Below are 27,971 nucleotides of genomic sequence, written 5' to 3'. Positions count from 1 at the left end.
AATAAATTCTTCAGAAAAGTTGTGATGCTCAATCCTGACCTCACACTTGTTCTCAATACCTCCTTGTTTCTGATCAAAGGGCACTTTGAAAATCCACAGTCTGAGGTCACGAACTCTTTCAACCTGCCAGGGTTTATGAAATTCATGGGACTAACTAATCTACTTCCTTTGGTCTGTCAACACTCAGTACCCAAACAGTATTACCTACTACATAAAGTTGAGTTGTTCAAACAAAAAAATGTTTAGCCGACATTTAATTTTCAGCGCATCAGTGAAAAACGTCTGGAGGGTTTTTGCACATTCAGCACATACATACATTCAAAACCGCTCCGATATACAACTGACAGTGCGAGGCGGAACTTTTATCCCGGTCACATTTATACACGGACGACAATTCCGTTCCGTTTGGACTGCACTTCCGGTGCCTGTTATGCCGGAGCCAAGTTGTGACAGCTGATTCCCCACCCGTTTTTTTACCCCCTTTTACGAGATCATTTCCCCTATTTAACGCGTTGAAACTATAAACAAGATTAGGAGGGTCTATTTATTGCCAACTGGAGATTCACGGCTGGAGTTTGAAGGAGGAGAGCGACTGATGATGGTGTAGCACGGAGCGTTAGCTCTGAGATAGCAGGTAAAAACACACTAATATCACGCGATAATAAAATACCCAGAAGTCCAACCCCGACACGGGCCGTGTCTCCTATTACTCATAACCAGCAAACATGAAAATTAATGAACACAAATGGACATAAGTGACTTATTGCGTTCTTAGGCTTACTGAGTGACGAGGCAAGATTTGAACAAGTAAAAGTGTTCGGTGTGTGTTCACTTCGTTTGCTTGAAAACCGTTAAGACTAACTATTTAACATTGCTTCATCGCGAAGAGAGAATTGCACGGAAGATTGAGTATGAAGGTTGAAAATTCTCCAACTTTTGTCTTGAAACATTGCACCTGCACTAACAGAGCAAATATGTCCAATGAAGTAAATTAAAAAAAAAGGATTGATACTATTAAAGGGGTCAGACGTGACATAAATATTTCATATTTTTGACTGCAGTACAAAGATTTAGAGTGAAAAATTGTTTACTATAGTGTATTTCTAGCTTTAGGCTTACACAGTCTTGATGGAATACAGCATGTTATGCCTCATGACAGTTCTCAAGTCCTTTCAATAATATGCATGTCTGAAAAAAAAAGAATCCCTCATGACATTAATGCTGCCATTGTTCATTGTGTTCATTTGTGCGATTTGTGATGATTTTGTTCATGATTTGTTTGTGCAAAGCAACGTGATGAACCGATCACCATAAAGTTATTGAGCAGTGCTGTGATTGACAGATGAGGCAGGTGGGCGTCTGTGACACACACTTTTTGGCCTCGATGACACCCGATATTCTCACACTCTGCTGCTCCAAACGCGACCTGGTCACAGTCCCTTGTGAACGTGTAGTGCCCTCCATGCACCTACTACAGAGGATGAGGGTGGATTCTCAATATCATTGGATGCTTAGCTTGTCGTGGCTGAGTCGAGATGAGTAACACCCCGAGTTCAATTGCCTGGAGCAAGGGACACATTTAGACAAGGAATTGTAAGATATGCCTCCGTGGTGTATTTCCTTAGATCAGAGATGATTGGTTCTTTTTTGCCTTATAGGTTGTGTTTTTGTATGTATATTGCCTTTCATTGATAATCATAAAAGGCAATACATTATAGTCATGGTTTGAAATGTTTCCAAGAAATAAAAATACATTTATTTGACATAGACTAAGAGAAGCAGAAGTACGTGTAATAAAAAGGTGTTACAACTAGATGAACAAATTTGTCATGAATTTAAGTAGCAACTGTAAACTATGAAAATCTAATTTATTTTGTCTGGCACTATTTTGATGAATCTCTTTTCTTTTGTGTCAGTGTTTTAATTCAGGCAATCTGGTTTTGAAATGTCAATTTCTGTAGTATTGCTTTTCCTTTTATTTTTTGGAAGTGGTTTTGAAATTTAACATGTAACTGATGCCTTACCAAATCAGCCCTAAATGTAAATCATGGCTAGCTGCTCATTGTGTGAATCCCTTGACCATCAGTTTGCACGAGCGTAATGGAGGAAAGCCTTGAGACCACGACACAGATGAACTGTCTTGTTGGTTTGCCTGTTATTGTCCCTGCTAAACCTTCCAACATTCTATCATAGGCACCGCACTGTGTTGAGTACCTTGGTGGATGGTATCTGGCCTGACTGGGTCTTAAACCCTGCGATTTCATGCAAATATCTGGACCAAGAACTCAACACCATACTGTGACACTATTGTAGTCTCTGTGCATGCTCAAGTGTGTTCATTACTCTGAGACACTACTGATAGAAACACTAGGTTATTGAATCTTGTTTGCTCATGTGGTTTGTTTCTATAACAACTATATCTAGTGGACCAGAATGATATCAGAACTCTGTCTGATCCCTTTATATTTTATTCAGCTGCCAGCAAGTTCCAATTTTGTTTTTATTAAAATAATCTAAAATATAACAATCAATCTCTTTGAATGATATTTGTAAAATATATAACACTGTAACAGTCTTAAATTGAGAAACTTTTAAAGGCCTGATGTTATTCTCAATGATCCACTGCAGCCAAAAATAGTCATGTGATTCAAGATCCACACAATAATCTTTTGATTGCTGGTCATATTTTTTAACTCTGTCCTGTTCTTCTTGTTTTGCAATGTGAATCATTGCTTTAAACACTTAAGAAAATGGACTATGAGCAAATGGATGCAGTTACATCGTGGATTGACTGTGGGTTGTGTTTTTATTATTCATGACTTATTCATCAATTTATATCTGTTGTGGGCTGCAAATTATTATAGTAACTATGTATATAGCTGTTAGAATGGTTCATTTATATCTGCGCACTGAACTGTTTTCTGGGGATAATATAGAGCTGTGACAAGGATTTCATGATAAATGTGGGATTGATATGTATTGCATTGGGATGATTCATACAAATGTTGCTTTCAGAAATACAGCTCATCATGTTTTTTGTTTTTAATCTAGCGTTCCAGTTGCAGTAAAGTCTAGAGTGCGGCGACTTAAGAGGACACAGCAGGAGAGCCATGCTGACTTTAGCCAGGAAAATGAAGAGGAATGATGGTGGATTGACAGGCAGCGCCTCCGGAGCCTCTGATACCACTCATAGGGTCTCAGTAAGGGACCGTCTCCTTACCAAAGGTAAGTGCCCCATGGGTCATAATCACGTCAATTTTGTTTGAGTTAAAAAAAAAAATCAGACTCTGTATCTTTACTTAGAAAGAAAGAAGTTTAGTATCTTTGGATTTTTACATTTTGAAAGCCTTGGATTGTTTTACATTAAGGTTTGAAACTGCCAGTTTTCCCAAATAACTGCTGGGCATCATTTCATCCGTATATGGTAAGATTGGTTAATGTGCCATCTCATTATTGGATGGTGATATGTAAATGTTGGTTGATTTTTTTTGGCTTTGCAGTGGATTGTGTTTGTATATTTACATTATTCTCATTTTGTCTCCCCAGAAGTTGCAGAACTTGAAGCCAATCTACCTAGTAAGTAAACGTTTCTATTTCTTTCTTTCAATTAAACGCCTTCTCCGTACATATGGCTTTCAACATGCATGACTTGCTTCTTATCTTCTACTTCATGCGTACATTTTTACTTCAGTTACATTGAAGCCTGACAGAAATATGATGTTATCAGCAAGACTTTTAATCCTGATGTGTCCAAAGTCAGTTCTGCAGGCCAATTGGGGCCCTTTATCAAATTCCATGGGGATGGCTGCTTCTGTCATAATACTGTTAATTCGTCCTCTTAAAATGCCCCTTTGCTTGTCCCACTTTTTGTCTCACACTTCTGTTTACAATGTTGAACTCTTACTTTATTTGTAAGTGGCATGTCATGATCTGCGTTTGTTTTGACCACGTCACTAGAATTTCTGATTCACTCCTGAGGTTACAAATGTGTGAACGTGCAAATGTGCGCCGCTCAGAAGTAGAGTAATTTGCCCCACAGTGACCCGAGAATCTGACTAAGAACGCACTGTAAATGTGTGACTGTAAGCAAGATTTTAAAAGTCACATCGAGCTACAATGAACTACTGACAACCTGTTCCTCTCTTTGAAACCTGTGTGTGAGACATTCAGGCAGTGATCATAATGCCCCTCACACTTGTTTACCTCTGCCAATCTTTCCCTCTTTAAAAATAGTTTGCACACCCTTGATTTCAACTGAGTCAATTTTGTTTTTGGAATACTATATGAATTATTTTAAGAATAAAATGAATTCTTCTTACCACCATGAATTGTACAGCAGATGTTTGCATGGATTCTGTTTGAAGCTTTCAGGAAATCTTTGTTTATACTCGGCAACAGCAGCATCTTCCAAATCCCCAATAAAATCAAATTTTCTCTGCAGGTGTTCTCGGTGGCTGAAGTCGGGTGTTGTTATTGATTCCCCTGACATTTAGTTTAATCTCCCTGTGATATTTTCAAAATATTGAGTTGGCTTTCTGTCTTTGGTGAGTGACAGTGAAGGAGAAGAGCAGCAAAAGCCAATTTTTCATATTAATTTAGCGCCAGTTAGACTCATTTCCACATTTAGATTGTCATAGCCAATATAGTATGAAATCATTAAAGTAGTGTCAGGGGAAAAAATTAAGCAGACACACATCAATAGAGATCAGATGTTTCTATTCAATGTTTACGAGAAAAACAAAACTGGACAGTTTCAGTCTGTCAGTTTTCAATATTATCAATTTAAGAATGTGTTCCAAACTGAACAAAAAATAAAGAAACCATCACAAATTAATATTTAGTAGCACGCTGTAATAATGTAAACAGTACTGCGTGGACAGGTGTTTTTCCCACGCTAGCAAAGTTACACACTGCCAGTGAATGGCATCGTATATATATGACATACAGGTAGATACTGCCTTCGCTCACACAGCGTAGATGTCAGATTGTTGACATCAAATGGTCCTGTAAAAATACAAAGGGTTTATGATACCACACTTACTAGCCTTTCTAATACAATATTTGCCTTAATGTGAGTCACTATCTCCTGCCTCTCCTGCACTCTTTATTGGAAGTAAACAACCGGCCCGCAACAATTAAAGTGAGATTCACACCAGGCAAAACACTCGTTGACATCCGGCTACTGACTACAGTCTCAATAACGTGAGGAGTGTTTTGAAATTTGATGTTTTCCTTAGCTTACCTTGAATGTTGGATGCTGTTAGGGATATCACCCTTTCTTTTCTGGTTGTTTGAATTGTAGTACATATTTCTTGCCAGCAGGGGAGACTGTGGTGCCATAGGGAACTGAAAAATAGGTTCTTCCTCTAAATTTGACATTGACCTTTTCTCATCACCTCATTTTGGATATTTGTTTCATAATATTCATATATGAAATAATGTATTTCAGTATTCTGATTCAATGACCTTGGTTGATCTTCCATTTCAGATACATGCAAAGCCAGTTTTCCAGATGAAGACAAGTTGCATCATTTTCAACTTGCTGTGTCTCCTGGTAAGATGTTTTCTTTTGATTGTCTAATGCATCATTGTCGTCATCAGCGCTGTTGAGTAAAAAGTGATCGAATTGAAAATGTTCCAACAGATAGAAGGTTGAAAAATACCAAACAGAAGTTAATGAATGAAGTCAGCACTGTAATGCTTATAATTGTGATAGAAGAATAAAATAAAAATGTGAAGTATTTTTTTCATTGATTTCTCATTTTGCTAATCAGTTTTCTGATTTGCTACTGACTCAATTTTCTGTTTTTTTTTTTTCGTTCTGAGTATAATGTGTTTTGCTCAAACCATCTGATTCTTTATGGCCTTATCTGATTCTTCTGCTTTATTTACCTTTACTGACTACCTCTTGTGAGGGGTTAATATGATTCTGATGTGGTGCGCTACTTGTGGCATTGATGAAATAAACTACAGTGGTAGCTCGGTTCTCGACCACAATCCGTTCCAGACGGCCGTTCGAGAAGCGATTTGTTCGAAATCTGAATCTATTTTTCCCATTACAATGAATGGAGAAAGAAATAATGCGTTCCAAGCCTTAAAATAGTCTTTTGTAGGAGTGAATGTAGAGTGTCTGCTGCAGGTGCGCTGTTCCTCTATGTGTGTGGCCGCTGCATGTGGGAGGGGTTGCTGAGTGAGTGACGTCTCTCCAGAAGTGAAGAGGTGCCCGGTGCGTGTCCAGCTCTGAATGTGCGCTTCTGTGCAGTTTGGCTGTGACAAAGTCATAAACCAAGTAACGCTCTGTTCCAGACTCGCCTCATCCCTGTCCCAGCTCCAGCCCACAACGGGAGCTAGCTAACGGGACACGTCTGCATACAGAGGCTGCGTTATACACAATAACAAAAGCGCGTGGGTCAGCTCATCGGTCCGCGCACGTTATGGTTTTTCCTGGCGTTTTTCAGGGGCGTTCGAGTTCTGGATTTTCGTTCGAAAGTTTTTGTTCGAACGCCGATTTGTTTGAAGTCCGGGACGTTCGAAAACCGAGATACCACTGTAACTGATTTTTTTTTGCCACACAACGTCTCCTGTTGTGTAATTGTGTTATGTAGCGTCGCTAACATGCTGCTTAGCAGTGGCAGGTTTTTTTGTTTTTTTTCAAGCCGTGGAGCAAAAAGGTGGGGATTCAATGTGAAAAGATATCAGTTGGATGTAGCCTCAACTTCATATCCTTTTCTGGCTCAGTACTGATGTTATAATAATGTCAATATATCACCCAGTTCTATATAGGCTAATATTTTGATTTTATACTACATTGTTGCTGCTACCTCAATAAGTAAAAAGAAACAAAACCAAAAAGTTCAAAATTTCAGTTTCATGCCCTTGTAGCTAATTGCTGTATCTACCTCCTGTAGGTGCATCGTAGTGTGACAGTGTGTGTATGAGAGAATAGTTTTAGGCTTATTCTTTTCACCTAGACACATTTGTCTGCCCTCACACTTTCACAGCGATGTCATTGTTCTCCAAGGTTAGGCTGCTGCCTCAGCAGTTTGCTGGGCTAAATAGGCTGCTAGTCAAATATCCTCTAACAGAACTTCAGCGTTAGATCACTTCTCTCAGTTACATGCTCATCCATTAATCATTTGGGCCACAAACTGATTGTTTTGAAGGTGTATAACATGAAGAGGAGCTCTGTGTGCCATCAGTCTAGATTCACATTATTAAATCTGAACGCTATTGTAATGAACCAATGCAGATTGTGTCACTTTTTATTTGCCGAGCGGGAGATTGCTCTTCTACATCTAGTCATCTGCTCCTGTATAAATCATGTTCTTGCCATTCTCTGTTTATATGAAGGCCACCTTTCTGGTGTTTTTATGACTGCCTCAGCAAATACACAGCACAGTAGTGGATTAGCCTTGTAGGCTTCTGGCTGATGTTGGACGACCATGTTTCCCTTCACTGAGTAATTGGTGGCACACTCAACAAGCGAAGGTGCAAGATAAGATGTGTATTCATGTCTGTCAGATAAGGATGCTGCATTTGCTGTTAAGCTCTCGTGGTTGGCTGCGTGTCGTGCTTTTGCCATTTTTCTTTGCCAAGATTGAAGATGAGTTCTTGCATGTTCTTTCGCAACGATTTGAAAACGTCTCTTATCGATATGTAAAGGTGTATTGGCAGTGTTGAATAGCAGAGATAGTGCTTTAGCTGTGCAAACCTTTTCCGTCGCTCATAACAGGGCGATGCGGAAGGACATGTGGGAGGATTTAGTCTGGTTTCTTTTCATGGTGGATTTAGTACAGCTGTATCTCTAGTGTTCTGTTCACCGACAACTATAAAGACCTTATGCAGTTTTCTGTCTGCCATTGTCAAGTTATCTACATGAGTGATTGGTGGGTTAGTCAGAACGTTTTTGGCAATATTCAATATGTGGAAGTAATGTTGTGAACGTCATTGTTTTATTACTATTTAAAACCAGAAGCCCTTCGAGTTTGTGATGATTTCAATGAAAGCTATTCTGAACAAAAATAGCAGATCATAGACTAGTCAGTCTCAGTTTACAGCCGGAAAGACTGGGTGTAGGTAGTGAATAATTCAAACCGCTGCACACACCTGTGTCTCACTTTCCTTAAACTCTTATCTTTTTACGATTACACCTTTCCCCCTTTACATCAGTTACGTTTTGTTTCAAAAAATAAGGTGCGCTAGTATCAAACAGTCATGATTGGAAATAATCTTCCTCAATTTAGAAACGTATTGTAATTTATATCCTGTTGTATCTCTCAATTGGCTGTCTAAATACCCTGGGAATACTCAGAGAAAGATATGTATTGGGTTGTTAAGTAGGTTAGATTTAGAGCGTTTCGTGGTATATATATATATATATATATATATATATATATATATATATATAAATGTCATATATATAAATATCATATATAAAATGTCATCTTAACATGAATAAAATTCACTTGGTGCTGGGCCACATTCTTGGTCACTAAGAATACAACCTCTTATTAAAATTAAAAAGCTTAAAAAATATTGTCATTGAAATAAATAACGGGTGAACCATAATGGTAAACTAGACATTTCTCTAACCTTGTATTAAGTGTGAAAATAAAAGAATTAATAACACGTGATGGGTGGATCAAATATGATCTTAATTCGTTGGATTGCACTCATAAAATTCCAGTTGCAGTTTTTAGATTGAAACAAATACCAAACTTGAGTCGTAGTAACCATTTTCACAAATTCCGAGAGATAGAGTTGATAGCATAAATTGTAGTTTCTTTCAATATTTGATGACATTACATTGGTGGAACACATACTAATTATTAATAAACTAACTACTTGCTTATTACGGTTAATACACTGTAATTACATTACATAAATACTTCATTATTTACTGGCTAGTATGCTGTCAATACAAACATGAATAAGCAGTTTATTTAGGTCATAGATGTTCCCTATTCTAAAGTGTCACTTTATATTTGTATCATTCTTTGTTTGCTCTTGTACTGTATTTTAGAAATAGATGGGTTTTTTTTCTTCTGTTGAGTGAAAGATAATGTACCACAATTATTCCTGTAGTTCTACAACTGTCACAAACGATCATGGCTGCTGGAATTTTCCCAGAACTGATTACACAGTTATGTGGAACAAACAAAGGATGAGACATACAATGAGGAGTCTGCTTTGGGATAAATAGCAACATGCTGTTTGTCACCAGATGAAGAAAGAAGATGCGAATGTTGGAAGTTCACGAAAAGTTCAAACTTTTGTCGTCTTGTTTGTGCAGATCTACCTGAACACAACATGCAATCTGGCTTGAATTAAATCAATGACTGATGGTTATATTTGTGTGTATTATTTTGGAAGCGTGGCCAGTTCAGTGTGCACTCGATCATCGTGGTACTATCATAAATGATATTGAATAGTGTTGTTGGTTATCTACTGCTTGCAGTCCTGTCTGGAACATCCAATCAACTATTCTTTTCTTTCGTAATACCTTGCTGAATGCAGATCAAGCAGGAGCCGAGTTTTCCTATATTGAAGAGATCAGTGATGTGAATCCGTATTTAATTGAATCCACCTCCGCCTGGAATAGTCCAAAATTCAGAGGCAACTTGTCACGCCAAATTTCACTTAAGGGAGCTTGTTGCAAGTCGTTTACACTTCTGCAAACATGTAAACCCCAGTTGGTCCTCTAAAAGTAGATGCTGCGCTGCTACACCTCTTGGATGCTGAGGTAGTTGCTCTGCTGAACCATGAAACTTTTTATGAATTCTAAAATGAGGGAAACAGAATTTCTCTTGGGGTATACACAAAGTGCTGCTGGTGTTTTAAGGCATAATAAATGTTTATACAGTGAGCAGCTCACATTATTTGTTAAATGCACTCCTCTTTATATTTACATGGGTCACTCCAGTTGTGCAGTTGCAGTTTAGACGGAAAAAGGAATCCCTTTTGGTACATTGCAATGCATGTTTTTCCTCTTTTTCTGGTTGACTTAGTGTTTCATTTAACCCAACGTGTGTGTGTTTTGTCGTGCATTTGTGTGTAGCTTTAGGTGCAGTGTCTCATGACAGTGGAGACTGATTGTTCCAGTGTACCGAAGACAAAAATAAATAATGTATGGCCTGTGACTGCAGCAGTTAGTTGATTCACACCCTCCATGTTTCACTACCATTTCTCCTTTTTGGCAGCAGTTTCACTCTTTCACTTGCGCTTTTTGTGCAAATTAGAAATATTTCTTTGAAAGTTATTTACTTTAGATTTCATTCTGTTTCACTGAGTCATTTGTAGATGTTCGGTAGCTTCAGTAGTTTTCTTTGAATTGGCCTGCTTGACTAAGCACTTGGTGGAATTGGAAGCATTTTCCTAGTCTCATTTTCTGTGTATTGCTACGATTGCTTCTGTTTTTTTTTATCCTGATATATTGACAGAATAATGGATTGAATGATTAAATACTAAAATCACAGCATGAGAGACCACAGAAATCTCAGTTAGATGACATGAATGATAAAACAAATTGTTTTCTTAGCCCGGCTAAGATCAGGATTTTAAAAATCTAAACGGCTCTGACTGAGAATTTTTTCCTTATTGGACTACAGTACCTGCATAATGCAGTTAATAGCTTGGTTAAGCACAAAATATTCACCTCCGCAGAATGAAGCTAAGAAAATGATATGACAGAAAATGTTTGTGTATAACTAGACGCAGCGTTGGTCTTCTAGGTCTTCTGTCGATGTCTTTTGTGTAGACTTGTCTTGAACCACCTTCACTTCAGATCCAGTTTTGTGTTGTTAGTTCTCACAAGAGGTTTAGAGGACATTATTTGTTGGTTTAAGTTTAGTCGCAGCAGGGATGTAAGAAAACATTGATATGATGAAACATTGCGATACAATATAGTATCGGATTTCCTGAAATATACTTGTGATATTGTCTTGATATTTTAGTTTCAGCTATATTAATATTTAATACAAATACAAATACAAAGAAAATGGTGTCAGAATTAAACACGTCACAAAAGCAGCTGCTGCTTGGATATGCTGCTGCTTTCTTTCAATAAACCAGTGTTATTTTGCTCAGGGAACTGATCATTCCTCTGTTGGCTTGTCAAATTTAACTAAAAATCTAACTGGACTGGCCTGACTTCATGACAATAAACTTTTTCATTCACATAATATTTTAGTGTATTATCTGATTTACCCCCTTAAAATGATGGATCCAAATAATACAACAGATCACAATGTATTGTATCACCAATCCTTTATCGGGATGCGGATTGTATCGCAAGATACCTGCTGAAGCACAGCAACCACCACTCTAATGTGCTGATTCTGGGCCTCATGTTAAATGTGTTGATCATGCAGCACAACCGCTGTGTGCCAAGTCGAAAATAGCTGTCTTAGAACGTCTCCTCACTAGCTGTCGACAGTTGAAACATGGAAGTTGAAACATGGATATGTGGTCGCTGCCGATGATTGACTACCGACTTACGGCTGACACTTCTATGCTGTGCATTATATATATTTCGCAGTGAAAAAATGCGTATATATGTATTGCAAAACCCTCAATATTTCTGCAAGAATGGTGAGTCTGTGGACATGATTTTACAGAGGACTTGCTAAAACTCCGTCATCAATGCGTGAATTAAAGTTAGTTTGTTCCGTTTCTCATTTGGCTCATCAAACAGAACTTGTGTTTTCTAACGGACTGCTCTGCACTTGTGCAGATTTCTCATCCGAGTGCATCAACGCTGCTCAGACATGATTCATAAATGACCCTGACCAATTGGAAATGAGTAGAGAAGTTGCAACTCACTGAAGTGCTTTAGGCAAGTGAAGATTAGTGAAGATTTTTTCCCCCCTCTACTTATATTAAAGCATTTTACTGATAGAAAAGTCATCACGGTGCTCAGAATCCATCATTTTAAAAGCCCTGGAAACGAGCTGGATAGAATCTCTTTAAGAAATTATCTATGTGATAACTCAAGTGCTTGAGAAGGAAGGCAGTCGTTGGTCCTCCTCTGTTTATTGAAGGTCAGCTTTAATGAAAGAAGCAATGTCCCTAGTGAGGCTATCATAAGGCTTCATAATTTGAATTTGAGTATATGATGATCGAATGAAACCCCTGTGCATGGTTGACTTTTTTTTTTTTGTTGTTGAGACGTATCAGTACATGAGGGATCAAAGATTAGAATCATCCCTATCACCTAAACTAGTGTTGAAACAACAGCCCAGATCCAATCTTGCATTCATCACCCCAGACTCTCCTTGAACAAAGATACGGTTTTGACACATCTGAGTGCTTCGATCTTGGCTGGGATTTTGTGCAGACGAGAGCCACCAGAAAAACAGTTGATGCTTGACAATTAAAGCTGAAGCCTGGTTCACAGAGAGATACTATACAGCTCAGCTTCCCTGGACTGGTTGCTGCACTGGGGGGTTTCCACTGTTGAAACCCTAATCTGTGGGCGGATTTAATTGTCACTTACATTTTATGATGTCATTGTGTTGATGCAAACTGACCTTTGTGAGCTGCACCATCTGCATCCCTGTATCATCACACCCACATCTCTGCAGTAATGCTCATCATTGACATATGAAATATGTATTACTCTGTACTGTCTGCAGGAGAGGTTTGTCACAAAATAGTACATGAAGTCTGTAACAGTATGTGCAGCTGTTGCCTAAAGATGTGCTTTCACAATATGTTTCACAGATGAAGGTTACTACCAAAGTGGGAGGTTTCATTTTGAAATAGACGTCCCAGAAGCCTATAACATGGTGGTAAGTACGTTTTGTGTTTTAATGCTTGACTGTGCCTGCTCCTTTTAAGCTCATCCATATATTAAATGGATTGGTGCCCTACATGTATATATTTAAGAAACTCAAACTGCAGTGAAACCACTATGTCGGTTATTACGTTTTCCCCCTCTTATAATTCTCATCCGACCAGGGTTTCCTACTGTGCTTTATAGCTGGTTTGTGTAAATTACATTTCAAGAATATATCATGTATGAACTCAGAAACAAGCTCAGTGGAGCCGCCACTCAAAAGCACAACTTCGACTTTTGCAGCTTTATTTCCTAACCTGAATAACAAGAACTTCAGGCAAATCTATACTAAGGACTGGTTGGATCTATGTTGATACTAGTTGCAGTTAGCCACACTCTGCTAACTAGGACAGAGCTGCTGTGTATGGCTCCTCTGAGGTTGAAGACAGTGGATTAACACTATCAGTGTGATAATAGATCATACTGATGTTTAGAACTGCAGTGGAGTCATTTGGATGTTGGTTATTTAACCCAGACCCAGTTCTGTTTTCTTCTGCTGCGTCTGAACAATTTCCATTTTGTCGGGATCTAGTCATTTAAGTGAAACAGTGCCTTTGAAACACGTTTTGTGCTCCACACGGAAATGAAAAATTCTTCCTGTTGATCATCTCACCCTGGAATGTTTCTGCTGTTCTTGCCGCTGTTCAATAATGTCGTCAACAATAACAAAAGTGAAAAAAACAATTGTTGTGTCACTGTAAATTACTCCCACTCTTCCTATATATGTACTTGTGGGCGAGATGTGTAACACTGCATACATTTGTTCAATTGTTCATTCTCTTGCTTTCCGCTGGTCTACACTTTGAACCTGTATCTGTGAACAATTGTTGCAGTGTTTACCTCTGATCATGCAGGTTCTCTCCTGACCTTGAAAAGTTGCCTCCATGTCGCTATGTTTATTCACAATCTGACTCAAAAGGCCCACATACGCCAAATTGTTTTGTATTAAAACCTAGGTAATTTATGTGAATTCATATCTTCCATTAGTCTTATGTGGCCCTTCTTAGTAATTGTTTGCACATGCTCATATTTTAACTTTTATTTATCAATACCCTCAAAGTTATTTACTACCTGAGATCAAATTGTTTTTGTTTTCTCAGCCATATTAATATGAATGATGTGTTATTCTTTTAAATCATATTTCTCATTCTCTTTCTTGTCTTTGGTTTCCATGGCAGCTGCACTCTGCCCAGACGTAAAAGCTGCTCAATGAACACTCCATTTCTCTTGGTGCTTTAATTAAAATGTGTTGTTTGTGTTATTATTAAATTGCTCAGAGAAATTTTAATTTGATACATAACTTTCATTTTGAAGTTTTTGCACTTGGAACTGAGTTACGTTTATGTGCTAGAGATAGGTCTGTGTGATTCGATGTCAATCAATTTTGTTCATTCAAACTTTATGTAGATGGTTTGTGATAAGTCACTGGAAAGTGCTGAAACAATCTTGGGCTCAGTCAGACAACAAAACACAATTCTGACTCGCTCTTGCGTCTGCATCTTTTGACACACATTTTCCCTCCAAACATGGGAATACTTCTAAATATTTTGAACATGAAAGCTGTAAGTCATTCGTATTTCAGTCTACAAGTCTCAGTTCTCGATCACACCGCCCCACTGGTGGTTGAATTGACTTGCTTTGTCATCTTAAACTTATGCCATGGTGACTTAGTCTTATCAACGTTCTGTACGTAGAGTTATTTTCAGATCCTATCTGCGGCCGTAAGTATTTTTGTTCCATTCCATTTCTTAAAAAAGGGCTCAACAGAGAAATGTTTGGACTTTGGACTTGGAGTTTTTGTATCTCTTTACAAGACACTAACCTTTTAGAGTGTCTATCATAAGAAAAAAAAAAAACTCACTCTAAATCAGGATGTATAAAGATGTGCTTTGACTGTTGCGCTCAAACCTTTTGACAGACAAATGCGGTCCTGTTGAAGCTGACAGAAAACACACCAACAATTGCAGACACACATGCTCATTGGTAGCAGTGTTACTCTTGTCCCAAAGATGTGACAGAAATGTTTATCTATTGACACGTTTTTTTTCCTTCTTCCAGCCTCCTAAAGTGAGATGTCTAACCAGAATATGGCATCCCAATATCACAGAGAATGGCGAGATATGCCTGAGGTAAAAACCATTGCCTTTTTATTAGTCATGTACAGAATGCTATCTTCAAGTCATTGTAAATGACTCACACTCTCTATTTCTGTACCTGCAGCTTATTGAGAGAACATTCTATTGACGGCACAGGCTGGGCCCCCACGAGAACGTTAAAGGTGAATGTGTTCATTGATGACTTACTCATCGTGATGTGTTCCTGACATGTCTGCTTAATGGGAGTTAACATTGCATCCCTGTGGGTGATATTTCAGAGAGGTTTCAAAAAGATTGGTATCAAAATCTAATACCCTCATAAAGCAGTGAGGCTTTTGAATATCATATCATATGCACCACACGCTCCTGTCTTTGTGCTGTGATGACAAATTCATCATGTGTAACTTTGCTATCAAAATGTTATGCGTAAGAGAGTTTTCTTCTGTGGCATTTGTGGAAGTTAATTTGCCTGCCATTTTATTCCTGACGTGTTTAAATTAGTTTTGTACTTCTATTTCTCTCATAATGTTGAGGTGAAAGCATCCAAATCTCGACCATGAGAGACAAATTATGATAATTTAGTAATGAGATGTAAGAGAATATGCCGTCATAAGACAGTGCATTCATATGGATGCACCAGCATTAAATTCACCCAACATTCATATTGATTTTGGGCCAATAACCAAGACAAAAAAATCATTCTCTGCTCCTGAGGTTTGTTTTTTGGAAGGCCACTCTGACTTTTTGTTCTTTAAAGTGATTCTTAAAAGTGTATTGAAAATTGGTGATATCTCAACATTTTTTTTAAAGTGTGCTCCACTTAAATCCATACAGGAAACTGCCAGACAAAGACTTTGTCCATCCTGGTATCGCACTTTTTCAGCTCGAATAAATTCATTGTGTCGATGAAAGAGTATTTACTGCCTCTGCAAAATCGTTTTGTTATTCTCCAAATCTGCATAATCCCACGATTGGGGTCCTGGTTTTAAACCTCATGAGATTTAAGTAGTGATATGAAAGGAATGAATTTTCCATGAAATCAAAAGATGTGGCTGTGAAATTTGGGGTGGCATTATCTTCAGGAAAGAAAACATAGTGGAGATGCGCCGCAGAGTAATCCGCCCTGAATAATAAGAACTTGTAGTAGAAGTGAATTTGACTTGATTCTATTGAAGAAGGGAGACCTGCTGTCTTTGTGATTAACTTGGTCTTTGTCTTTTGGTGTTTCCCATTAGGGGTTGCCACTCCTTATGTTGTCACTGGTCACTACTGTCTTCCTCATTTGTCACATTCATGAATCTCAATGATTGTCTTCTGTTTTGACCTGGTACTTCCATTTCGAACATTCTTTGTCCGACCTGTTCCTACTAAATCTAAATCCTGCCTCCCTCAAGTTCACCTCTCTCTGTCTTTTTCTTTCTTCCCTGTTTGACTGAACCCAAGCACTTGAACTGATGTGTTTTCACTACCGCTGACATACACACATTTCTTCTCTATCTCCCGGTCTTCATTCCTCTGCTTTTCAGGTTCTGCTTAAACCCATCTTTCCATCCACCTCAGATCATGATATCATCAGCAAAAGTCATGGTCCTTGGAGACTCCTCCTCAACCTCCTCTGTCTGCCCATAACAATACCAAACATGAATGGCATGAGAGCTGATCCCTGTAATGCTACTCACCCGGAATTCCTCTGTCTCACCTACATCTCACTGTCTCTCTTCTTTATACGTGTCCATCACAACCTTCACATGCATCTCTGATGCTCTTGACTTCCTCGTACAGTACCACACATCAGCATTCCCAGTGCAAACAACAGTCTGTGGTGCTTTCACCTGGGAAAGAAACCATTCTGCTGCTCACTGATTCTGAGAGCAGACCTGGGCAATCCAGTCCTCAAAAGCCTTGGTGGTGCAGAATTTTGTCCCAGCCAGTTAAGCACTATTTAACCAACGAGGTGTCATCTGAAGCAAGCTACACCAGAAAGTCAAATGTTTGGAACTAGTTGCCCACCCCTGTCCAAGAGCATCACACGTCTTACTAACCTGTCAATAACACTGGTGCCTGTCCTTTGGCAGTCAAACAAAGAAGGAAGGAGAAAGGTCCTTAAGCTCAAACTCAGAGTTGCTTTGTTTTTTACTCTCATTACTTAGTGGCAGACTTTTAGCAACTCTGCAGTTCCACATCTCCTTGCAGTTTATAATTGGATTTTGCTGTTGAGTCAGTGTTGTAAGCAGAAAGTGAGAGATAATTAAGCTTGTTGTTACAGTGATGAAGGCAATTACTGCTCTGCCTGTCTTCCTCATCAGACATTGAGGTCTACAGCCCACAGATGCTCCCCTATCCACTGTGCTGCTTCATTATAGTCCAGCGGCAGGTCGTGACAGGAGAGACAGGCTCGCGTTTTAGACCCACTCTTGTTTATTTTTGCTTGTTTTTTTTTTTTTATCAAAAATTTTGCTTCATCTTCATCTCATCAAGAAAGGCAAATGCTGACATTATTACACTAAATCTCTCTCCATCTACCTACAGTACATACATGTTATTGTGCAAAATCTCATCTAATTCTTGTTTAGTTTTCGTAATTTGAACAGTATTTGACCTCAGTTTAGTGTTTATTCACAGGAAGAATGTACTCTGGGAAATGTGTGTACGACTTGTTAACTCTTGATTTCTTCTTTTCTTTTCAGGATGTGGTCTGGGGGCTGAATTCATTGTTTACTGTAAGTTATCATTTTTGACTTATATAATGGCACTGTGGTTAAAATTGACAATTTTCTACCAACTTGCGGATTAAACTAATATTTTTATATCATCGGATCTATGTTCTATGTGGGTGTTCTATTTTAAAATTTGTTTTTTCTATATTTATATAAAAATATAGTAAATAAAACAAAAAATATCGACTATCATTACTTCTCCTTAAAAATATAAGAGAAATTCTGAAAATAAAATAAAGAATAGTTATCATAATAAATGAATAAATAATTGAAAATCAGTCAAAACATGTTTGTGTGCATAGTTTGATGAACATTTCAGTCACTGAACAGTGTGAATAATCAAAAGTAAATGTATGGAATACAACTGAATTAGTTCTGAAAGGCTGGTTCATTTTATCTGCATTCAGATGCCCCTACTCTGTGTCTAAATTTGTTTTTTTGAAGTCCTTGAATATTAAACCCCACTCGCACATCCTGCATTTCATCTCTGTAACATTGCTTTTGCCTCCTGGGTTCCAAGTATAATGATGCTGGAAGGCTCATTACGGTGTTTTGTTCACTATAGGTTCAGAGTCCAGACTCGTATGCCAGGCAGCAGTGCTGCAGTGGAAAATATCTAGTCTTCAGAAAGTCATATTTCACTTTTTATAGTTTTTTATAAAGAGTGCAAAAACTTATGAGTGAACAAAGGTTAAAAAAAAAAGTTATTTGGATCGACCTTCTGTCTCTATAAAGAGATATTTTGCATATCAGCACTTTGCATGCCGCTGACTAAAAACATGTTTTATTTACAAGCTTAGACCCTGCTGGATGTTTTGATTTAATGCTTAAAAAGAACCCCCTAGAGGTGTGTAACGATTTGATTTGCGTTAAAAGGAATATGTTGTTGGTGCTGCTAATTATGAGATATTACTGAAGGTCACTGCCGTGACTTCTTCAATCCTACCCACAAGACATTTTTACTCTGCGTGTGAAAGCTTTTAACATAGATTTATGGGGGAATCAGTTTTATGATATAAACCTAACTATAGTCTGTGCTTTCTGCTTTGCTCCAGGATTTGTTGAACTTTGATGACCCTCTGAACATTGATGCGGCTGAACATCATCTGAGGGACAAGGTGAGACAAGGGATTTCTTTAACTCTGGAGATCAAATTGGTTTTATTATGACTCTATTTGGACAGAAAGCAGAGCCCTTTGCATGTCCACAGACCAGTAGGATTCCGCAGGTGACTGTTTATCTTATTACCCAACACTATGGTGGGCGTTATAGTGGGAGCAGGTCTTTTCAAGGGCGTATGTTTTCACAAGATAGGGACCCTGCCCAATTGTGTTTTCATGTGCGGGAGCTATCTCTGCCCGTAACCCTTTTGCATCTGTTCCAACTGTGCATATCTCTCTGCTAACTGCATTCAGGATTATTCAGAGTGCAGATGCTGATAGCTGTGTCACACTCTGTTATATTGTCCACATGACTTGGAGACAGAGGGCTAGAGAAGACTGCTGGTCAAGGCCGGACAAAGTACCATAGTTAACCGCCATTTAGGGTGTTCACACTGTGGGCCAAATGACGGATATCTAATCTATTGTTGAACCTTTCTAAAATTGATTCCAACAAAGCATGATTGTGGCAGACTCTGTGTTTGACGGTTAGGAGGAAGATGGATATATACCAACTGTACAACTATACCATTACTGGCTTCTGTAATGACATTTGTAAATCCCAAAAATAATACCAAAGTCCCATTCAATTGGGACACGATCACTTTAATAGAGGGCTCAGTTGGCAGAAAGTTCAACACGTGACCATCACTGCTATCAGAGCCCCCCTGCTGTGCGTGTGTGCACGTGAGAGAAACTCTCCCTTACAATCATGCTCCGTGACCAGACATAGATTTTATTGTCTTTATTGTTAACTGCAACTGCAATTGCAATGTATTTATTTAGCAGTTTTATATTAATTTCCATTATTTAAACTTTTCTATTTTTATTATTGTTGGCAAATTCACGTTACATTTGCCAACAAATGATTAATACAAGGAACATCCGACTTACGACAGGGATCGGTTCCAACCAACCGCTCACAATGCCATTCAAAAAAGCTGACGCAAGGGTTATAGGTGCTACTGTAGTGGTAGATCACTGTGTGAGAGTGAGATGCTGGGATACTGTGCTGCTGTAACTGTCGTACGAGATGCCGGGCTGCTACGTGCTGCGGTGCCAGACATTGAATAAAAAAAAAGAAAAAGAAGCATCTGCTGTCTATGGTCGTAAGTTGGATGTGACTTTTATATAATAATTGCATATGGATAACGTCTTTTTATGTTATTATCCGATTATTTTACTGCCCTCGACTGTGCTACAATTTAACATGGCCCCACTTGAAGTTTAGTACTAAAACTATCAATGTCACCGCTCAAATGATGATGCGAAAACAAATGAAGTTTACCAATGTAAATATTTTGACGTTTGTTGTTCCATGTTCCATGTCTCGACGGAAAAACAATCGGTGATCTACATTTCAAATATTAGCAAAATGATGATTTGAGTGGGAGTCGACACATTGCTCATCATATGCAGTGCTCAAGGAACAAACAAGGAGGGGTTCTACTCCATTTTTCTGTTAAATTATTGTATGGTTTTGAGTGTTAGCTTATCGAGAACTGTACTTGTACATTGATGTTCGAGTTCTAAGGAGCTGCATTGAAAAGATTCTTCAGAACTTATGCACAACACACTGGCAACACACACACAAAGATCTGCAACACTGAAGAAAAGAGAGCTTTAAGTATACACAAAACCACACTTGGACTGCATTGATTAACACATTTATTTTAAAGAAACCATTGTTCCTACTTGGTCCTTGAACGCACCTTCAGTTCTTTTACACACTGGGCTTTCATGAGTACACTTTCATCCTGAAGAGGATGATTTGACTTCTGCAAAAATACATATATTCCATCACTGGACAATTCTAACTTTCAGTGTTTATAGAAAGTTTGCAGTTTTGCTTGACAGAAAGTTGCACATGCTACCGTCACAAAGTTGAGGTGCTGCCACTGTGATGATGCGTTGCTGTCAACCGAATGCATGTCATCCAACCATGACCCTTTCCCACTGTATTACTGCTTTAATAATTTCCAACAGCTCATAAGTGAGGCAGTGGGAGTGTGCGTGTGTGTGTCAGCGCACGTCCTCTTGTCTGTGTGGATTTGGATTTTTACATAAAGGTTTTTGAGGTGGGACTTCTCCCATGGCTGCTCTCTGAATACATTTGCTGGCTAAAGTGCCTAAAATGAAGCATCCTCATGGGCAATTTTGTGGGCGGTTGTGGAGTCAGGGCTGCAGAACATGATAACAAGGCATCAGACCACTGTTAGCGCTGAGTGGGGATTCATGTGTGTACACACTCAATATCATCTGCATGGAAGCTAGTTCGCAAGATCCGTTTTGTTTTTCAAGCAAATGCACGTCGGAATACATTTGTCTACTTGATCCAGGGAAGTTGTTATACCTTTGGTTATTTACTTGTAATTTAAAATATATTAAATTACGGATTTACATCTGTGGGTTTCGTTGATCATATGAATCCTGTGAAGCCACAGGAAGGTGATGAACTGGCTGTTATTCTGTGGATTTTGTTTGCTGCGTGTCATGCCAAAATAGCACTTTCCCCACTGTCTGTTGTTTTTTTTGTTGTTGTTTTTCTTTTTTTTAACATCTCTATGGCAGTGTGGCATAATGAGCATACAGGACGAGACAGGTGATCTTTTCACATCAGATTTGCGATGAGCTCAACTGAGAAAGACATCCTCGCTTCTTCCTTTGTGCGGTACACTGACTAAACCATAGCATTCTAAAGGACAGTAAAGTCGAATTGTGGATTGTCATGCAAGACCCTACAGCAGAAGAATAGTCTGCATGGTTTTACATTGAACCTCTCATTCTATCATGTTGTTTGTGTTGCTCAAACACATATTGTTTGTGATCGCATTCTGTGTACCATTTTAATACATTTTCGCAATTCGAAACCATCACCTGTTGTACTGAATTGAATATTTGTTTTTAGCTTAGGTGTTTGTGTTTTATTCTGGCATTCTTGTTTTTTGTTTGTACATGCTCCGCCATCTTTTTCCAGTCTTCTCTTTCACGTCCATTACTGTAGATATTTGGCATCCTCTGCTGTCCATGTGCAAAAGTCCTCATTAAAATGGTAGCCTCACCTGGTCAACCTCGCCTCCCAAATGCTTTGAAATATTCTTTCCTTGGTATTTATTGTATATGCAATGTCTCATTTGTGAGACTTATTTTTAAATCTTGTGTCAATCTTGTGTTTTATCGTATAAAGCCTTTTACCCGTTTTTTTTTACAGTGCTTCTCAATTGTGCTAGAATATAAGGTGAAGCTTGAAGTGTTGACTACTAAAAGTAGCAGTACCACAACCCAAATGGTAAAGCAAAAGCAGCTGGAGTTGAACACACTGACTTAACCAATGGACATACTTTGACATGTTGGACAGACCTCAGTTATGATGGTGCCAGTTCATGGCATTATGATGATAGCCTCAGCTAACTCCTTCCCAGCAGAACAAACAGTGATTCAAATACTGGCAAAATGAGGTACAGCGATTGAAGTAAAACAATCTCTAACATCCTGACTTAAGCTACTTACAATATCACTCATCAGAATGTGCAGGCTGTTGTAGCCAACGCTGGAATAACTTGTGCTGCTCATAATAGAATTATCAATCATTCACACCAAAATATTTCGTCCTGTTCCTGCTTCCACACAGCTATAAGTTAATGTTAATTCTCTAATAAAAATGGTGTGCACGGAAGTCATTGGAAGCTGAACAGAACAGATCTTCAGGCGCAGGAAGGCGCAGCTGTTTACATTCTCCAGCTGAAATTGACTATAATTTGGAATATGTTTTGGTAAAAAAGTATTGCTCTCAGTTTCCCTTTGCTTTGTGGCACTGCGTTCATTTGCATCAGACGTTTATGTGCAGTCTTGCTCCTTCTTAGAGAAAGATACGCCACATCCTCTTTTCCCTCTTGGTCGTCTGTCATTGTATTTCTGTCTAACCAAATGTTCAGGTGTCGCAGTCACATCGATTCGATATCCTTGTTGTCGTAGTGTAGTTGCTGAAAGGAGGCTCTTTGGTTTTTGATAAAATGCTCTTTTTTTCCTTCACAGGACACTGGCTTAGAATCCATGCACTGAGTAAATGGTGTCCTGTTGTTTGTTGGCTCAAATTTAGCTTCAACAATGAGGCGAACGTCAACATAATAGAACACTGAAGCGCATACCTGCTGTGTAATGCAATGGAGAGCTTGTATTAGGTTAGTCAGGTACACAGGGAATTCAATAATACTCATTAGAGGAAATCATGTTTTCATCCCATAATAGCCAAAGCCGTGTGACAAGACATGAGCATTGCCTTTGGAACGGTGCTGTGACAGAAGTAGATTTAATGTTGATCTTAAAGAGACCAAACCTGCTTCAGTACTGTGTGAAAGGAAGTGATACAACAGGCAGTGTTAACTGTCAGGTCCAGGCTGCTGTCTGGAGTTCAGGGTTTCTGGACTCTGTTACTGCCTCCTCTTATCTTTTGTAGCCGGTGCGAACAGTCTGAACAGGTTATATAGCTGCAGACAGATGTGATGTAGTTGTGTGTGCCGTGGAGACATGTGCTCGCCCTTCATTACTGGTCCACAGCTGCCTGTTGCTGCAGATGCGAGCGGGCCCATGATTTACTCTGTCACACTTGAAGTCCTCTATAGACTCTGATCGCACATCCTGATTCTTTTCTTTCCTGGCCTTAAACTGGATCAGATTTAGAAAGAAAAGTTGTTTTACCCTCAGGGTTTCATTTGCATTTCCTTTCCCACAAGGTGGTGCATGTTCTGACTACTTGTTCAGAACGCTGGAGGAGAGTTAATTATCCGCAGTGTCTGGAGCGCAGCCAGAAAAGTTGCTCCAACACACTCACATTTTTCTACCAGTCAATACTTAACTTTTGCCAACTGTTAGACAGATAACTCGATAATGATTATGTATGATGATATTTGCTGGACCATGGTATAAATAGCAGATATAATGGAAAGCACAGCAGCAATTCTGTCGTATTTGTAGTTACGTATTCCAGTGTAACATGTTCACAACATATTGATATGCTGAGGTAACATTTGCTCTTGATGTGTTCATAATGGAGGAGATGTGGAGCTTGTGTTTTTACTGTGTATAAATCTGCTAGAATAACATTTTTATGCTATGCTATGCTATGTTATTTTTTGTAATTGTTTTTTTGGACTTGATAGTTCTTTGTTTTCTACACACCACACATACACATCACATACTTTTAGCATGCACACTCATCACTCATTTCAAAGTTGTAGTATATACAGATAAGAAGAATAACTCCAGCTGACAATTAAATCTTTATATATGTACTTGAACTGTTGCTCGGTTGTCTTTGGTCCACCTGTGTAACATGAATTTTAGTCAAAAGATTCTCCTTTTGACCTTTTTATGACCTGCTTCTTTTATGAGATTCCTTGGAACACTGGATTTTATTAGATTAGCTGTTTGAAGACATCGGGGAGAGAATGTCTCGAAGTTACTCTGTCCATTTATGGTGATCCAGAGCCTCAACAGACTGAGTCTCAATAACCCAACAAAAAGGTGAAAGTATATATGGTCTCCTGGACATGGCTAATTGAAAGGCTCTATGCGGAGACATTTTATTATAGTATTGATTCGATCAAAACTGAAAACAAAATCTCAAAGGTTTCTGAGGCATCAGTATTTTTTTTTTTGTTTGTTTTTAAATGTGTCGGCAAGGATGAAAGGTAAGGGGTCCAAAAGGGTGGTGAGGCCAGCAATGTTGTGTGGTTTGTGGCACTGAGGAAAAGACAGGAGGCAAAGCTGGAGGTAGCAGAGATGAAGACGCTGAGGTTCTCACTGGGAGTGAGAAGGATGGATAGGATCAGGAAGCAGTAGATCAGAGGGACAGAACATGTCAGGTGTTTAGGAGACAAAGTCAGAGAGGCCAGACTGAGATGGTTTGGACATGTACAGAGGAGAGAGAGCCAGTACATTGGTAGGAAGATGGTGAGGTTGGAACCTCCAGGCAGAAGGTGGAGAGGAAGGCCGAAGAGGAGATTTATGGAGGTGGTGAAGGAGGACATGAGGTTTGTAGGTTTGAGAGAAGAGGAAGCAGAGGACAGGGAGAGATGGAGGAGGATGATCCGCTGTGGCCACCACTGAAGGGAGAACCCAAAATAGAGAGAAGAAGATTGATCAAAACTCGGTAACTCAGTTTACTTCCTCCAGTAACTGTACATTCACACGGAGTGTGATTAAAGCAGGAACACACACAACAATTAGACTTTTTAGTTTAGATTTTTGTCCCGTTCCGATCATGGATGGCAAACTTCTGATTATTTCATCTCGTATATATAATAATAATCCAGTTGTGCAACAGTAAATTTGTCCCAATAGCAGCCGACAATTGTCGACGTTCAACAATATTTACGCTCAGAAATCATGTGAGGAGAGCGCTGACTGCTGCCAACGTGAGCTGTGACGTGGAATGGAGCGTAGCCAACCAAGAAGCTAGTTGAACGAAAAGCAAACAAGCAAATGGGGAGATTTTGAAATTTGTTGAATTGATTTCTCTAAAAACACTAGCTGTTGATCCCAAGTAAATACACTCCCATCTGCCATCACTGTGCTCACCCAGTCTGATCCTCCAAATTTAGTTTCCAGTGCAGCAGCTGGGTTCCTGCCATTATGTTTCTTTCAGGACTTTATTTAAAAAAAAAATACTCATAAAATCACCATAATCATGTCCATATAGTATTTTGTGGTTTTCAGTTGTTCTGCTGTTTCAGCTTAGTTTTATCATGTGTGATCATGCAAGAGTTGGATCTGTGGTGGGACCAAATGTTGAGCAACAAACACACCTGAGGGACTGGTGTCACAGAACGTCAGCCTCCAAACACCAATTTAAAATATCTTTAAGAAGTTCATCTTGGAAAGAAAAAGCAATAATCTTCAGAACATCTGAGGGAAGGGAGATCACAGTGGAGATTATGGGCTGAGTCAGGGAGGAGACTGAAGGCAAAGGAAGAGAGTGGAGGTTATCAGAATCTTGATGGGGGTCAGATGTAACTTGCAGCGATGAGGTTTGGGGGGTGATGACGATGACAGGGAAGATTGGCTGCACATCACCAGAAGGGACATGACAAAGAAACGCTCTAAAAATAGACATGACTTTTTCGTTTTTTTTATCTATCTCCAACGTTTCTGAGCCAGCGGCAACTAAATATCTTCTTCTTCTTCTTTATAATTATTCTTTGAAATGGGTGCTTTGTACTCGACACATGCCATATGTCTTACGTTTCTTGACCCCTTGAAAGTAATAGTCATGTCAATAACTGTGGATGTAAGTGTATTTATTATTTCGCTCTCTTATCTTATTGTCAAATCCATTATCCTGAATGAAGCCTTTGTGAATACAGCAAAAGCCTTACATTCATGTACATTATTTGAGGTTGGGATAAAGAGTTTTGTACTGGAACCATGGTTTGATACGTCATTTCTCTGGATGTAAACTATAGAGACACCCTTCTCCACAGTAATGTGGCTGAAATGTCGCTCTATTTTTGCATCTTTTCAAAGCCTCTCATGTCTTGTCTCTCTGCCTTTCAGGAGGATTTCCGTAATAAAGTTCAAGATTACATCAAGCACTATGCCAGATGATAGAAGCAGCCACTGCCGCCACCGACCAAACCGCTGCTCGTCGCCTCTGAATCCACAGATGACTTGCGGCTTCTCCCCTCTCGCTCACACGATTGCAATAAACTCCACAAGGCAGGAACAGGATTCTTTTTTTTTAAACAGGAAGGACTTCAGATTCTTTGAATCTTGAGTGTGTGGCCACAGTGTGCTTGTGTGAAGAGGTGCCGACGTGCCCACGAGCCAGCCAGAATCAAGCCATGGCAACAGGTGCCAGGTAGGGGGCGACACTTTTAGACAAAGACGCAAAATCATGGGTTCACAGTGCCTGCCATGACAGTGAGATCACACACACACACTTTTGTTTTAGACTTGAGCTGCAGTTTTACACCCCACTAAGACAGCATGTGAATGAACGGCACCATATCGTCTCATCTTGTCCCTTTGCATGTCAACACACACACACACTCAGAGGTGAAGGTGGTTTTAACTCCATGTGGGCTTCAAGACTTCGTCGTGTGTCCGCGTTTGTTATTTATTTCTCACACGGCTTCATACACTTGGAGGTGACTGTTAAAGTGTGCGGCCCAGCAGATGCCCATCTTGAAACCTTCTCCAGCACTGTATATGAACTCAACCTTGCTTGTGTGTGGGCCAGGTCTGGGGCTGACTTTTCGTCTCACACCTTCATTGAGACAGCGACATACTTCTGATCGCAGGGCACATGATGTGTACACTGAAGCAGGTGTTGGTGCGTGTGTTCTTTTTTTTTTTTTTCATTTCAAGCCATTGCTTAGTTATTTTGTGTTTGCTTGTGTCTGGGAGAGGATGCGTGAGCACTTGGTTCTTCCACTGTTGTGTGATTCCATTTGTCATTTGATAAAACAACTCCTCCCCAAATCCTGTTGCTCTGTCAAGTGTACGAGCGTTCAGCTACTGGCTCTGCTGTGTCACACGACGCTCAGCTGTTCCTATTGGAGGCGCTCTCGCTGATGGCACCTCCTCAGACTGTTAATGAATTTTCAAAAAGTCTCTGGTGGAACATCTAAAACGCTCTTGAGGAGTTCAAATGAAATGTCTTTCTGCCATCATTCATTGTGTTTGTCCCCCCCCCAGAGTCCAAGAATGTTCCTGGTCCACAGTGCTAGGTGTTCACATGTCTGCATGAGTCCATCCGCCAGCAGTGCATTTTACTGAGGATGTCAAAACTGTTTGAGATTTATTTCAGTGTGTGAGTCCGAAGAGTGTGAGGAGGAACTGATGTGACTTGTTAGCATGCTATGGTCTTTTCTTTTGGGGGGTTATGTATTCAGGACTGGGGTCTTTATGATTTTAACCGTGAACAGAGAAACAAAAGACGGAGGTGCGTCTGCCAAAATAAAGGACAGAGGATTGCACCTCAGTGGTTCTGAAGGAGTCCTCTCATCTATTAAAGCCAATCTACCGAGCAGCCGATGTGACAGCAGCCTTAGCAGTGATCATGTGACATGCATGCATGTCCTTTATACTGGCAGCCGTTCGCTTTCCACAAACTCTGCAACTTTTCTTTCTCAGATTGTATATCAGTGTTTTTTAAGATGTA

At 39.3% G+C, this 27,971-nt stretch overlaps 1 protein-coding gene across 1 annotated transcript; it reads left to right on the top strand.

Moving 5' to 3' along the window:
- The first annotated feature begins 429 nt into the window (after nt 1-429).
- Nucleotides 430-27,971, top strand: ube2f (ubiquitin-conjugating enzyme E2F (putative)). The gene is made up of 10 exons (XM_053877646.1): nt 430-634; nt 3,052-3,225; nt 3,547-3,576; nt 5,489-5,554; nt 12,721-12,788; nt 14,894-14,964; nt 15,056-15,113; nt 17,619-17,651; nt 18,704-18,766; nt 26,363-27,971. The coding sequence occupies exons 2-10, from the start codon at nt 3,111-3,113 to the stop codon at nt 26,411-26,413; spliced, it is 555 nt and encodes a 184-aa protein (XP_053733621.1). The 5' UTR covers nt 430-634; nt 3,052-3,110; the 3' UTR covers nt 26,414-27,971.

This window comes from Synchiropus splendidus, chromosome 10 (assembly GCF_027744825.2).
Source record: "Synchiropus splendidus isolate RoL2022-P1 chromosome 10, RoL_Sspl_1.0, whole genome shotgun sequence".
NCBI lineage: Eukaryota > Metazoa > Chordata > Actinopteri > Syngnathiformes > Callionymidae > Synchiropus > Synchiropus splendidus.
The sequence above is the reverse complement of the archived record's forward strand: the minus strand, read 5'-3'. Positions and strand labels throughout refer to the sequence as shown.

Bases quoted from the DNA above. Each gene is read 5' to 3' on its own strand.
- ube2f (XM_053877646.1), top strand. From the start codon at position 3,111: ATGCTGACTTTAGCCAGGAAAATGAAGAGGAATGATGGTGGATTGACA. The intron at 5,555-12,720 runs GTAAGATGTTTT...TATGTTTCACAG, and splicing joins TCAACTTGCTGTGTCTCCTG to ATGAAGGTTACTACCAAAGT. The intron at 17,652-18,703 runs GTAAGTTATCAT...GCTTTGCTCCAG, and splicing joins GGCTGAATTCATTGTTTACT to GATTTGTTGAACTTTGATGA.